This window comes from Mustela lutreola, chromosome 7 (genome assembly GCF_030435805.1).
Source record: "Mustela lutreola isolate mMusLut2 chromosome 7, mMusLut2.pri, whole genome shotgun sequence".
NCBI lineage: Eukaryota > Metazoa > Chordata > Mammalia > Carnivora > Mustelidae > Mustela > Mustela lutreola.
The window spans coordinates 123879203-123893071 of record NC_081296.1 but is presented as its reverse complement, the minus strand read 5'-3'; the positions used below and the strand labels follow the sequence as shown (position 1 = coordinate 123893071).

Below are 13869 nucleotides of genomic sequence, written 5' to 3'. Positions count from 1 at the left end.
TAGAAGCAGAATTTCCTCTATAGGGAAGCAGAATTTGCCACCCCACAATGTGGCTCTTTGACATGTGGATTATTTTAGGCTGATTATTTTTAAAAAACAGAAGAACTCCATGACTCCTCCATTCCCTCCTTGGGCCTCAGTTCCTGTGGCCGCATCTGCTGACTCTGATTCCAGGCTCAGACCCACCTCTTCATGCCCTGCTCCTCCCAGAGCCTGGAGCACCTTCTGCGGGAATTTTCCAGAGTAATTTGGATCTTGGGAAATTGGCACCAAAGCCCTGAGTTTATGTCGAAATTCCAGGCCTGAGGTGACTTCCCCTGAGAGCTGTAGCTTCTGCCTGAGCTTCCCCTTCACCTGACAGCAGGCAGCAGGCTGACAAGGCTGCAGAGCCTGAATCAGTGGAGGGAGCTGGGGTGTGTGGCCTGGAAGGGGCAAGACTGGGGGGGCCTGAGGCCTCACACCTGAATGGTGTCCTGGGGAGGGAGACAGACTGTGCCCTCGGCCACTTGAGAGAGACAAAAGCTGGCCAAGGGGCAGAGGTCGCAAGAGCGGACTATGGTTCACAGAAAGGAAGAGCTTGCCTTCTGCAGAGCTTCCCAGCCCTGTGAGGAGGAAGGCCCTGACAGGGGCCCAGTCAGGGTTGAGGGAAGGGTTCTTGTGCTAGGTCGCTTTCCCAGTCTGGTCCCCCAGAGGTCTAGACTGCTAAAGGCAAGACCAGGAACTGAGTTTCTTGTGTCTGCTTTCCCAGCAACCAGCAGAGGGAAACAGGGTGCTTGGTAAATTCTAGAGAATGAATGAATAAATGAACAAATGAACGTATGGATGGATGGATGGATGGACGGACGGACAGATGCAGTGCCCTGTTAGGACAAGCAGTTCCCTAACCTCAAAGGCATCTGAATGAGCTCAGGGTCATCTTAAACCCCAGAGTGCAAAACCCACCCCAGGCTTCCTGACTCAGTTGGCCTGAAGTAGGCCAGACAAGCAGCCTATCTGACACATTCTGGGTGACCACACTGGGACACCCTGGATTCGACGGTTGGTCTGGGGAGACGGGAATGCAGTCTAAGGGTAGGAGGGTTCCCGAGCGTTGAGCCTGGACATAACAGCTCAGGTGGGGAGAGCAATTGTGATGAGTGCCCAGGCGGCCCGTGGCTGAGGCCCAGAGCCCCTCACTGCTGAGAAACATGAGCTTCCAGAACCTGGTGTCTCCCTCTGTTTCTCTCTTTCTGCCACCTGCCTGCCCATTTCTCCCTAAAACCTCTCTGGATTGATATTGTGCCCACTTTACAGATGAGGGAGCTGGGATTCCCACAGGGGAGGTGGCTTGCCCCCCACACACAGCCGAGATGGGGAGCTGGGACCTGAGTCTGGGTCTCTCTGACTCCATTCTCTGGGCTCATTCCAAGGCTCAGAAGTTTCCCGGTTCCTGGTAATGCCACGGTGCCACATGGTGGGGGTGGGGGGGGATAGAGCTGCTGAAGGATATTTTCAAGGGAAATGGCCTGCCCCAGTGGTGCCCAGAGGGCCTTGGGTACTTTCTTTGCATTTCCTGGATCTGAACTGGAAAAAAAGCCTCAGGGGCCTGCCTCACCCGTGATTCCTGATTCACACAGACACAAAAGAATGAACCCAGCCAGGAAAATTCATACAACCCAAACACTTGCCCTCCAGGGATGGAAAATACTCCCTTTGGGTTTCTACACCGTTCTTCATAAATACATTAATAATGTATCACCCTTAGGAGGAAAATAAAAGGGAAGATTTTCAAAACAAAAGTACAAACACATGTGTGTTGAGCCCCTCCTCTGGGCCAGGCCAGCTTTGCTCTGGGAGAAAATGGAGGGTTAGACCCAGCCCCAGAGTAGGGAACTCGGGATCCACTGCGGGTGGATGGAGGGTAGAAGGATAGAAGTGTGCAGGGCTGTGGGGACAGAGCACAGGCCCTTAGCTCATTCAGAGAGCTCAAGAAAGGCTGCCTGGAGGAGGTGGCACTGAGCTGGGTCTTGGAGAGTGAGTAGGCTCTAAGTAACCAGGTAGGAGAGGGTGGGAAGGGCCTTCCAGGCAGCAAGACCCACAAAACAAAGGTGCCAGGGGCATGAAGCAATGCCGTGTAAAGGAGAAAGAACTGGAATCATCACAGCGGAGCTCTGTAGGTCGCTCCCTGCGCATCCCTGAGTCATCAAGGAGTGCTGGACAGAGCTGGGGCCTGAGCAGGCGGTGCAGCTGGATTGGCTAGGGCGTGAGGAATGTCCTTCATCTTGGCAGTGTGAGTCGCTTGTCGGCAGGGCCTTCTGTATCAGGGGTCTGATCTGATCGTGACCGTGTCGGGTGTGGGCACCATGCGGAGGAGCCCAGGGAAGGTGGCCACCACCATCTATGGCACACCCTGCCCGCTCTGGCCTTTCGCTGTGCCCGGGAGGTTTATCTGAGGGCATGTCTCAGACCTTATCAGGAGCTACAAGATGACTGATGACAACTTACAGGAGGGACTACGGATGGATGGACGGATGGACGGATGGATAACGCAGATAATGGAGAAGATAGGAATGTGGCTTCATCCTGGGCTCCTGTTCTCTTCCAGCACTCCCAACCCACTCCATTTCTCTTGCTAGCTTTGAAACACTGAGTTACATGGAATAGAGAAGTGCTTCAACCATAAGTAGACAGCAGGTGGATTTTTCCGTATGTATACATCCACGCAGTCATTGCCAATGTCATGGCACAGAACAGTTCTAACTTTCTGAGGTGGTTCAGTGATGCCTGGAAATTTGCCGGCTGTCCCTGCTGGTCCAGCTGTTCCTGTGGCTCTTCCTAGAGGCTGAGTGCCAGCCCGTTCCTAAGCTGATGATGGCTCACATGCACCCTGACGCCCCCAAGGACCCTCCCTGGGGCCCAGAAGGATGGGAATGGTGCCAGCAGGCAGTGTGTGGGAGGAAATGCACCCCCCCACTCCCAGATCCTAGAAGCACTCCCCCATAAAGAGAGGATATGACCCAATGGGGAGAGAAATGGAAGAATAAAACCCAAACAAAGGGCAGGAAATGGCATTCTGGGCCAGGCAGCCTCTGGGAAGGGGCTGGAGGACAAAGAGATGCCAGGAAATGCCCTTGGGTGTCCCTCCCAGGGCAGAATGGAAATGCAGGCTCTCAGGCCAGCAGAGAGGAGAGCCATTCCCAGGCGACCTTTGCCAGCTCATTCTCCATTGTTTGGACAAGTTTGCAGTGAGTGCTCCTCAAGCACCCCTGGCTTGGCTCATTCCTGCTCTTTTATCACCTGTGGTCCTAGATGCCCGCCCCCCCAGAAAGCCTTTCCTGAACCAGTCTGATAATGGGGGTTGGATGCCCCTGCCCTGTGCCGTGATCTCCACGGACCATTCCTGCCTGATCAGTCATCTGGACTGTGCACCCCCCAGAGCAGGGACCGTGTCCCATTCACCTCTGTATCCCCCGGTTCAAGGCGTGGCAGGTAGCAGGCAAGACAGCTTTGACTTTGATGGGGGTGGGATCACTGAGCAAGTGCCTGAGAAGAGCCCTTCTCAGAGACTCTCTGCTGGAGAGTCTTGGTCCCCTCCACCCGTCCCCCTCCTCTGCTGGGGGAGGAGGAGGGAGAGGATGGGCTGGACTTCTGCCCCTCGGGTACCATCCTCCTTGTGTCTTCACTTTAGACCCACCTTTCTCAGGGTGACCAGAACCTTCTAACCAGAGGGAGACGCATGGAGGGCAAGTAGGCAAGTAGTTGTTTGGGACCTTACTTTCGGAGGAAGTGAGGAGGAGAATTGAATCACTTTAAAAAAAAAAAAAAATTCAGCAAGTACGGCAAAGGAAAAAAAGCTCTGGGTTAAAGGCCAGGGAACCCAACCATGCCAATAATAATTTACCTGATTTCATGAGCACCTACTGTGTGCCAAGAACCACACTAGGTGCTTTACTTGCATTAGCTCATTTAATCCTTACAACAACCCACTCAGGAGACATTATTACTATTATTATCATTAACATCCCCATTATACAGATGAGGACACTGAGGCACGGAGAGGCCAGGGAAGACCCAAGTCAGACCTGTCTGATCCCAAACCCTGCCTGCCGGGCCCAGGATCAGGCTGCATTTCCTGCAGGGCCCCGCTCTCTCCAGCTGCTCCCCCATCCGCACTGGAGAATGCTGAGGGAGATGGGACGTGGCCCACACCAGCAGATGATCAGAGCCAAGCAGGGGCTGGTTTGCAGGAAGTAGCCCACACTGTACCCACAGAAGTGAATCTTCCGTGTTTTTAACAAACGCTAAATGCAATTTTCCATAATAACCACATTTAGTTACATGACTGTAACTCCCAGAAGAACACCCCAGATTCCTCCAAGTGGCTGCTTCTGAGGAGGGGCTTGGGGCAGTTGGGGTGTTAGGTAGGACACCTAATCTTCACGATGAGTCTCTCAGTGGCATCCGTATGGTTAAGTGAAATTTTAGTTTTCAAAAAGAGACCACACCAAGTCAAAAGCTCTCCCTTCCCTTGTAAATGTATCCCCCTCGCTCCACCACTTCTGTCTCTGCCCTCATTTTTTTCCAGGAAGAGAAGATGTTGGGCATCCTGGTGCGGCACAAGGTCCGGAGTGGAGTATCGGGGGTCGTGGGCATGGAGGTGGACGGGCTGCCCTTCCACGGCACCCACGCCCAGATGATCCAGAAGCTGGTGGATGTCACCACAGTGTGTATGTGACTGTGCCTGTGGCCCACGTACCAGATGGTCATGCCTGGACATGAAAATGTGTTACCCAAGGTTCCCAGCTTCTTTCCACGACAGCCTTGCACATGAACCCTGGCTCTGGGTGAGCCCTGCCCAGGATCCTACATGACCACTGCCTGGGACAGGGTGGTGCGGATGATACGGACCCAAGGAGAACCGTTCTTTGGGGTTTCCGGTTTTTTTCTTTTCTTCCTGAGTGCATGGAGGCATTGATTTCAACCCTCCTCCCCCTGGGCACCCACATGGTCTGCTCTGAGAGTCTTCTGATCAGTCACGTATAGGGACACCAGCAAAAATATTCCTTGCCAGGCAGACACAAGAGTAGGCATGACCAGGACCGTGAATAATACCACAGGCAAATTAAGAAATTTACAAATAATTTACAAATACGTAGTGCCTATTTACAAAGCTCTGGGACTTTATCACCAGTACCAAAATATTTATACCTTTGAAATGCTTTCTTATTCAAACAATGTTTTGTTTATGTGGTCCTTCAAACCTGACGTTTCTCGATTCTCGACATCACCTCCTGTATGCCCCCCGCCTCTCTTTACCCCCACAGGTCCTGGCATCCCCCACCCACCCTCCCCGCAGAGCCTGACTCTTCTCCTACTCCTTCCCCATATGCTCAGCCCCAGCCAGGAGCCAGAGGCTTTGGCCTTCCCACAGAGGAGGGCAGGCACCCTCCTGAGCTGGGGGCTGCATTGGGATGATGTTGGGCTCAGGTGCCTCATGGGATCCTTCCGGACAACTGTAGTCAGCTCGCCTACATCTCATTCACCATCTTGCACTGCATATTTCCCAAGAAAATTAGAAGTAGAGTCACTGACCACATCCCACTGCAGTCCCGTATTGATCGGGGACAGTACCTCGTGCTGGCTCACGGCTGAGTGATGGCTGACTCATCCAGATGGCGGAGTCTGGCTTCCTGGCCATAGTCCCAGATGCTTACTGGGGCCGCTTCATTTTATTTCCTTAAACGTGTCTACTGCAGTTTTTTAAGGGGCCTTAGCTGTAAAGCGCGGAACACATGCTACCCCAAATTGTCTACCCAGCTGTAGAAGTTAAAGCCTGGGTTTACAGTAAGCAATCTGGGATTCACTTCCAGCGTGCCCTACATCAGGGCATGGCCAAGAGCCCATGGCTGGAAGCAGGTGGGTTGGGGACCATCTAGACCTCCCCTTGTCCTTTTGGCCAAGTGTCCCCACCTACACGTCTGTGCTTCTGCTGGTGTGAGCTCAGGGCAGATGTGCTCATTTAATGAGCTCATGCTTCCTCCACCTACAGTTTCTTACAGCTCGCCGAGTCCCTCCCAGACCCAGGCTTCATGGGCCGGGGGTCCTCCAGGGACAGTTTTGGTCCTGATTTGTGATGGCAGAGCTCCATGTCAGGCAGGCCTCTGAGAGCATCCCCTGGCATTTTTGAAGTCTCGATGGCTAGGAGAGAGAAAAACCCCACTTCAGTAAAGCTGCCATCACTCTTCTGATTCATATTTTGGAGAAAGACACTAATGGGCCTTTGGTTTTACAATAGTAATAAGAGAGTTCTGTTCTGACGTGGAGCGGTTTAAGGCAGGACCGTGTAATAGATTAACTGCACTGTGGCCAGAAGTTTATGGGGAGATGATGAACTTGTTTGGGAAAGAGGCTGAGACCCAGGTGGAGCCCAGAGAAGGCTGAGAGTGGGGGGGTCCTTGCTCTGGAGTGAGGCACCGAGAGGCCCCCCTGCAGGGACAATGGGGCTCAGGTGCAAGAGAGAGCCAGGAGTATACCCCTTAGCTGGGCCCAGCCCAGGGACCACCAGAGTTCTGAGCTCCAGGATTCTGTTTTCATATGTTTCTGTCCCACAGTAGAGATTCCTGGTCAGGCCTTTAGTAAAGTTTTGCTCAAATATGTCTCATCTTGGCCATGTTTTGATAAAGAGCCTGTGTCTATGTCTGGGGTAGCATGATGAGCATGGCTCTGACCTTGGGGAAGCAAGTTACAGCAGGACAAGAGTGACCCACAGGAAGTGGTGGGGCAGCTCAGGGGAAGAGATGGGTTAGAACATCCAGTAGATTGGATTTGTGGGGCAGGTGAACATCTCTGGTCATTTCCAGGAATTTAGGGGTCTCCTGGCAAGCAGGGTCTAGGGTGCTCTTTGTGTGTTCAAGGGCAGGCTGGAGATGTTGGGCATATGAAGGAGCACATACCCTGTAGACCCGGCAGGAGGTGAGACTCAAAGGCAAGCAAGCCAGCTAATGGGGTCAGGGTTCCTTAGCCCCCTGCTGTCCTCTGGTCCAATGTTGTCCCATTGCTCATCTGGGCAAGACGTTCCTCTGAATTCATTTCCTGCCCCTCTTTGCCCAGACCCTGCTGATGGCCAGCGCCCCCTCAGTCCAGCCCTCTACATTGTGCTACTTCCTACCCGTTCCATGTAGGTTCCTCTGCCCCTCAATGAAGTCTGTCTCAGAAGATCCTTGCTCCAGGCAGGATGGAGAAGATGTGGCTTAACAGCAGTTCCCATAAACTCAACATATGTCAGTCATGATGATCTGTTTGCCAGAAAAATTAATGTGTCAACAGAAGCACAGGGAGGTAAATGGTCCCTTTCTCCTCAGTGCACATCAGACAGGCTTAATTTCACTTCAGATCCAAGCATCACATTTGAAGGTGTGAGTTTTGTTCAGGTGAGGTATACGAAGGTGAGAGCTTAAAACCTGTTGAGTGGAGGGAGGTGGCTTAAAGAGCTGTCTGTCTGAGACTGGGCTGGATGCTCACCGCTTCTGCTTCCTCTTCCTGCATACATAGGAAAACTACCTTTCCCAGCCTTCCTTGTACTTGGGTTGGGCCATGTGACTGGATTCTGGCCAATGGACTGTGAGTAGTAGATATCAACCACTTCCAGACTTGGCCACAAATGCCCAGAGAGATTTTGTTGCTTCCCTACCCTGTGTGGATGGAAGAAGACACCAAGATGTTGTAACCTCTTGACAAAAGGATCCTGAATCACACTCATCACTTGGATAAAGACTTGCCAGAATTGGCAGCCTCTCATTGGACTTTGCGTGAACAGGAGACCAACTTTTCTTGTTTTAAGGCACTGTGATTTGGGGGGCTATATTTGTTACTATAGTATAATGCAGCTTTGTCTAATTCAAATGTAGAGAGTTTAATACTGAGAAGTGGGGTAAGAAAACTGTCTTTAGATGCTAGTACCTGAAGGACCATGTGCCCCAGAGGCACAGTTCATGTGCTCTAAGGCCAGTGGGGAAAGTGATCTACCTTGGCTCCTTCGGAGTTAAGATTTTCTCCCCAACCTTGGAATGACTTATCTTGGTTAGTAGCAAATTGGTATCATTAGTGGTATTTGTTCAGAAACTGGACCATCATTTGGGGGGAGGGGATATGTCTGGGAAAATTCAGTGGAGAGGAAATTGGATATCATGACCTCTATGGTACATTCCAGCACTGCTATCTAATGTCTAATCTAGCAGTGTCCCGATAGTTGTTGAATTAAAGCAAACGGAATTGAAATCCTACCATTTCTCCTTATCATTGGGTACCATTGTGACCTGAGGGTGATTGCCATCAAAGGCCATTGTTTTGCTAGGTGAGTTCCAGGCATTGAGGCTATAGGATCACCAGCTTCAAGAAGCAAGTTTTTGAGAAAAGCACTGAACCAAGCAGACCACCTTCTGGCTCTCTTGGTTATACCCGTCAGAGGAAAGCAGCAGATGGGGATGTATTCCGTGCTGAAGATTTCTCCCACTCTTGTCTGGCCAACCCACAGACCAGTGTGTATAAACAGGAAGATGAGCCTTCATCTTGCTAAGCAACACTGGTGAATGAGAAAGGAATCTATAATCACTCTGTCACCTTCTGTCCAAACCAGATGAGCCTTTTCCTCCATCCATTCTCTCAGGAGAGAAAGGAGTCTTAATCCCCAATGATGTCCTCACTTAATCTGTTTGGAAGAAGAATCAATTCTTGCAGAATCCTCCAGGACTCCAGGAATCTGACCCAGGAAAGGATTAAGTAACCAAAACCAAATTTATGTTTTAATATGATGCAGCTGATCTTGAGCAATAAACATGTAGCCTGTCACTGTTGAGAAAAAGCTAAAACCTAAAAGGGCTGGTCAACAAATGTGAGCCTCGCCAAACAAAGCTTAAGTGGTGAGGACACCCCCTAGAGATGACTCAACAGGTCTTTCTACTTTGGCTGTCTTTCATTAATGAAGAGGGTGGTCTGTCTGATCAAGCCTGTCCTCACTGTGGGGAAAAGCCACCTAGAGGGCAGAAGGGGTCATGTGTCCAAGGACAGAGTGATAGTCTCCAAATCACAGGATCAGACTCTGTCCTCAAAGGGGAGGGGGCCAAATTAAGTCCCAGAGTGGATTTACAACAATGTGCTAAAGAGTTGAAGACACTTTGTGACTCTCAAGAAGAGGGAGAGTAGACCTAACTTCACTTGAAGGTTCCATCTTTGTGGGTCACTGCTGGATAACCAAGGGCAAATACCCTAATTTCTCTGAGTTTTCTCTAAGAAATCCGATCCCTGGAACTTCCTGACTCTGCTGGATATTTCAAGAGCCGTCTAGGTTCCCCCTGGTATCAAAACACCCTTTTCCCCCCTAAGGACTGCAGCACACTCCAGCTGTGGCTGGTTACTTTGCTTTATTTGCAGACTCAAGTTTGCTACATAAATCCAGTGCACAGTCCAACACGCACATACTTGGCATAAAAGAGAGGACAATACAAAAATACAACTCTTGATAGTAAAAGGAACCACCGTCAGCTCACCCCAGTCCATCCAGTGGGAATGCCCATGTTTAAGGTCAAAATAGGAGGAAATTTGGGATGAGGGGGCATGGAGGCCTCAACCAGTGCCACTGACCCAGTAAGATTCTGGGGTGAGACTAGGTAGACTTTTCTTGGCAGGATGGTCACTTCTGCCACCTTCACATCTGGTCATTTCTTCCTTCAGGAAGGGAAGAGAAGCTCCCCGGGTTATGGGAGGCCCTCCCTAAGGAGCTACAGTAGGGCTACCTAGTCAAAGCCAATGTCACGTCCAGCACGGGGCCTCTGCCTCTGGGTAGCCCTGATTGGAGGGTAAGAGAATCAGGAAAAATGTACTTTTTAGAGAAGGATGGGAGGAAAGGGGAAGAGAGATTGGAGATATTCTCCTTGGCCTTCCTTTCAGCAGATTCCAGAAATGTTCTGTGGATGCCAGCTTGAATCTCCCCATCCATGGTCCCGTTCTAGGCTTGAGTCCACCCAGTCCACCCAACCCCATGGATGTGGGGAGCTTAGCTTGAATCCCAGAACTCTGAGGGAAGTCAGAGCTGGCCCCAGCCCACAGGCAGGAAACCTGAAGGGCTAGCATTTGTGCAAAGGTGGCCAGATCCTTGGAGCAGCGAGAAGTTCTTCTGGTCCTTGCCATGTGCACCAGGGTGGAGGCTCAACGTGGCTGGGCACAAAGGTGTAGGAGAGATGAGACTTGTACCGAGCCTTTGGGGACAGAACGAGAGAGAGCAATCAGTACCCTGGGCTATACGCGGCCCCTGGGACCTGCTGTCACCTTCCAGGGAGTGAGGTGGGCCACCTGGCAGAGGAGCCGTGCTGGGGAACGAGGGTGGCAGGAGGAGCCCGGGGCCCCCTCCTCTCCTTTTCCCAGGGGCTATTTAAACCATCATGGAGCTTAACCATAGGCCTTTGGGCTGAGAGATGCTAGAGAATGTGTCTCTATTTTACTTTGTTTTAGTTGAGGACGGTGAGAGGATATCATCACGAGACTGCTGCACACTCCACAGGGTGTGTGGTGGGGGACAAAGTGGGAACTGGGGGGCAGGGGGAGGCAACACCACCAGCAGTCACATAACCCCAGCCTCAGTGTCTTGGCACACAGCTGTCATGGAGATCGGCATTTGAACCATGAACACATGCACGTGTGTGCACACAGACAGACACACACACACACAGACACACACACACACACACACACACACATATCCCCAGCTTCTGCGTCTGGTGCTTCTGGGCAGATGGAAACAGAAAACTAATGAGCAGGACTCTGCGTGCTGGGAACTCTGTCCTGACACAGAGCTTTTGGTACCGGCCGTTTGAAAGGACCACAGACATGGCCCCAGGGAGCTCTGGGGAGCCCTGGGCTTTGTCTCCTATCAGTCCCGGGGCTTGGGAAGTCCGCTCAGCGCTCCCTCTGAACGGGAGATGAGCCTGGAGCTGGGGCCTCTCCTCTGCTGTCATTCCCCTCGCTGTCCCCCACCACACACTTCCAGCGCCCAAACACCTCCCTGCCTCCCTTCTCCCCGTCCGACCTCCCAGCCGGTCCTCTTCCCACAAAGGGGGGAGGCCCAATTGTCAGGGATGACAACACAGCTTCACATGTCGTGGCTCCAGGAAGCACCAGGGCCTCTGGACAGGTGTCATCTGTGGCGATGGCACTGGAAGGCCCTCACACATGTGCACCCAGGAACCCGCCCTCACGCTCCAGCCCCATCCTCCATGCTCTCACACTCTGCACCCATCCCTTCCCATCAGCTTCTCTTCAAGAACCTCATGGAAGTGACAGTTCGCCCTCTTGTCCTCCCCAGGAGCCCAGCCAGCAGCAGATGGCACCCATCAACTCCCAGGGCTCATCCCCACTGGGTTCAGCAAGCTGGAGCGGGCTCCCCGGGCCAGAGAGTCTCTCACTCCAGCAGAAAGAGGCACCTGTCCTTGGCCAAGGGCAGTGGCCAGCGGTCGCCAGCAAGCTCAGCCCTCACCAGCCCCCCTGCAGACGGTGAGACTCTCCCCCCACCCCGCCGGAACTAGGCCAAGCCGCCTGCAGGGGACTCCCCGGCTCCGGGTGAGTTCGGGGTCTGGAAGGTTGAGTGGAGCCTGGTCAGCAGCTCGGGCTCGTCGCTTTTCCCGGAGGCATCTGCGGCGCCCAGCGGGTAGGCCTCCCGGGCGCGACCACCCCCAGCGCAGGCGAGGAAAGCCAGGCAGGCCCCGCGGAGGCGGCCCAGGTCCCTGTGCGTGGACTCGCTGACAAAGCAGTAGAGCACGGGGTCGGCCACGCAGTTGAAGCTGGTGAGCAGCAGGGAGAAGTGGTAGGCGTTGAAGATGGCCCTGGCGAACTGGCAGCTGGCCTCCCAGAGGCTGCGCACGAGCAGCAGCGCGTGGTAGGGCAGGAAGCAGGCCAGGAAGATGACCACGGTGCTGAGCACCAGCCGCTGGATCTGGTCCTTGCGGCTCTTCTGGGTGCCGTGGCTCCGGCGCACGGCCCGCAGGATGCCCCGGTAGGAGGCCAGCAGCAGGCAGAGCGGGAAGAGGAAGCCCACCAGGAAGCGGTAGTGGTTGATGCCCCGCTGCCGCGGCTCCAGGGGATAGTGCTCAAAGCAGACGCGGTGCCTGTCCCCGTCCTCCACCACCTCCTTGTGCAGGAAAAAGTAGACGCTGGTCAGCAGCTCCTTGACCCAGATGAGCACGCTGACGGCCACGGCCGCCTTGAGCGTGCGGAACTGGTGGAAGCGGAAGGGGTGGGCCACGGCCAGGTAGCGGTCGATGGAGATGCAGCAGAGGAAGCCCACGCTGATGTAGATGTTCTCGTACAGCAGGATACCGCACACCTTGCAGGACAGGTCCCCGTGCGACCAGTTGTCGTGCTGTAGCACGTACTGCAGCCAGAAGGGCAGCGAGCAGATGTAGAAGAGGTCGGCCACCGTCAGGTTGCACAGGTACACGCCCAGCTCGTTGCGGGCCTTGATCTGCAGGTAGCCGAAGTAGAGGGACAGGCAGTTGGCCGGGAAGCCCACCACCAGCACCGCCACGTAGACCACCGGGGCCAGGGTCTGGTGGATGGTGTGGTCAATGCTGCACAGCGAGGTGTTCTCCGCGGTAGCGTTCCCCATCGCTGGGCCCCAGAGCACCTCACCCCTCACGGGCGCAGGGAACAGGCAGGTCTCTCCGTGGCCATCTTGCTAGTCCGATACGGCTCGAGCTATATGGAAAGCTGGGCCTCCTCGATGGTGGGTAAACCCCTGAAAGGTAAAGGTGGGAAAGCCTTCGGATAACAGCAGCTGACATTAAGGTAGAGCCTACTGTGTGTCAGGTACTGTTCTAAGGGCCTTCCTTAATGGAGAAGATGGACCAACCTCAACCTTGACTATCTAGTTGACTCTCTTGGTCACATGCCAAGACACTAAATGGTGGTTTATGCCTCCCTGTCTCCCCTTCCCTGGCTTCCTGTTCCTTATTTATTTTCCTGGTCACTCAGGGCAGCGAGCAAGGGGAGGAGCTCTTATGAGCACACATTCACCCTGAGCCCCACTCTCCAAGGGATGCCCAAGGTGAAGATCGATTCCAACCCACACACAACAGTGAGGGCTCCAGCTGCTCTCCCCCGTGACAGCACTAGGCATCAGTCACATTTTCCTACTTGCTCCCAGGAAGGTACCAGGTCAGTCAGCCCTGAGGCCACAGCCACTTCTGGGAGCCTCTCCAGAGAGCCCGGAAGTGGCCCCACCTTGCCACATCCTAGTGGGCTCTGGCAAGAAATGAAGACCACACTTCCCACAGGGCATGGTCTGGACCCCCGGGTGCTCATGGGGAGGTGCTACTTCACCTCCTCTCTGTGGAATTGAGGACACAGTGCAGGGAACAGCACAAGGAAGCAACAGAAATGAGCACCAGGCTGGGGTCAGCTGCTTACAGGCTGGGCGAGTGATTTCCCTTCTCTGAGCATCTGTGTCCTCATCTGTAACCCGGCTGTAGAAACACCTGTCCTCAGGTCAGTATCAGGGCCACGTAAAATGATGGATGATGGATGGATGGATGATGGATGCCAAAATCCACAGCATTGTTTTGCCAGAGGCAAAGGGGCAGAGTAAGAGATGGGAAGTCTTACATTGGTGAAAAGCCCATATTGTTGAGAATTTAACGAAGAAAACGCTATTGCTATGTGTACAGATACATTTGAAGAAGAGATAACAAAGACTTCTGTTGTAAGTCCACTTTATAAATTAATATATCGAAACGAAAGGCCTGAGCTACTCTGTTGATTGAGCTCTTCTGGCAGAAAAATCTCACTGCCTCTAAATCAGGACTTCTCAATTTTTTGTTGGTTTAAGAATCATCCTCCCAGAAA

The 13869-nt window shown here is 53.2% G+C and overlaps 2 protein-coding genes across 7 annotated transcripts in view; one reads left to right on the top strand and one right to left on the bottom strand.

Annotated features, from left to right (window-relative positions):
* DGLUCY (D-glutamate cyclase) overlaps positions 1 to 8261 on the top strand; it is a 77194-nt gene extending 68933 nt beyond the window's left edge. For both annotated transcript variants that reach the window (XM_059182496.1, XM_059182497.1), the window contains one exon: positions 4565 to 8261. In XM_059182496.1, the coding sequence (XP_059038479.1) occupies positions 4565 to 4714 (150 nt within the window). In that variant the 3' untranslated portion in view covers positions 4715 to 8261. The remainder of the gene's footprint in view (positions 1 to 4564) is intronic.
* Positions 8262 to 9381: 1120 nt separating this feature from the next.
* GPR68 (G protein-coupled receptor 68) overlaps positions 9382 to 13869 on the bottom strand; it is a 29365-nt gene continuing 24877 nt past the window's right edge. For all 5 annotated transcript variants that reach the window (XM_059182499.1, XM_059182501.1, XM_059182500.1 and 2 more), the window contains one exon: positions 9382 to 12763. In XM_059182499.1, coding sequence (XP_059038482.1) covers positions 11552 to 12634 — 1083 coding nt within the window. In that variant the 5' untranslated portion in view covers positions 12635 to 12763 and the 3' untranslated portion in view covers positions 9382 to 11551. The remainder of the gene's footprint in view (positions 12764 to 13869) is intronic.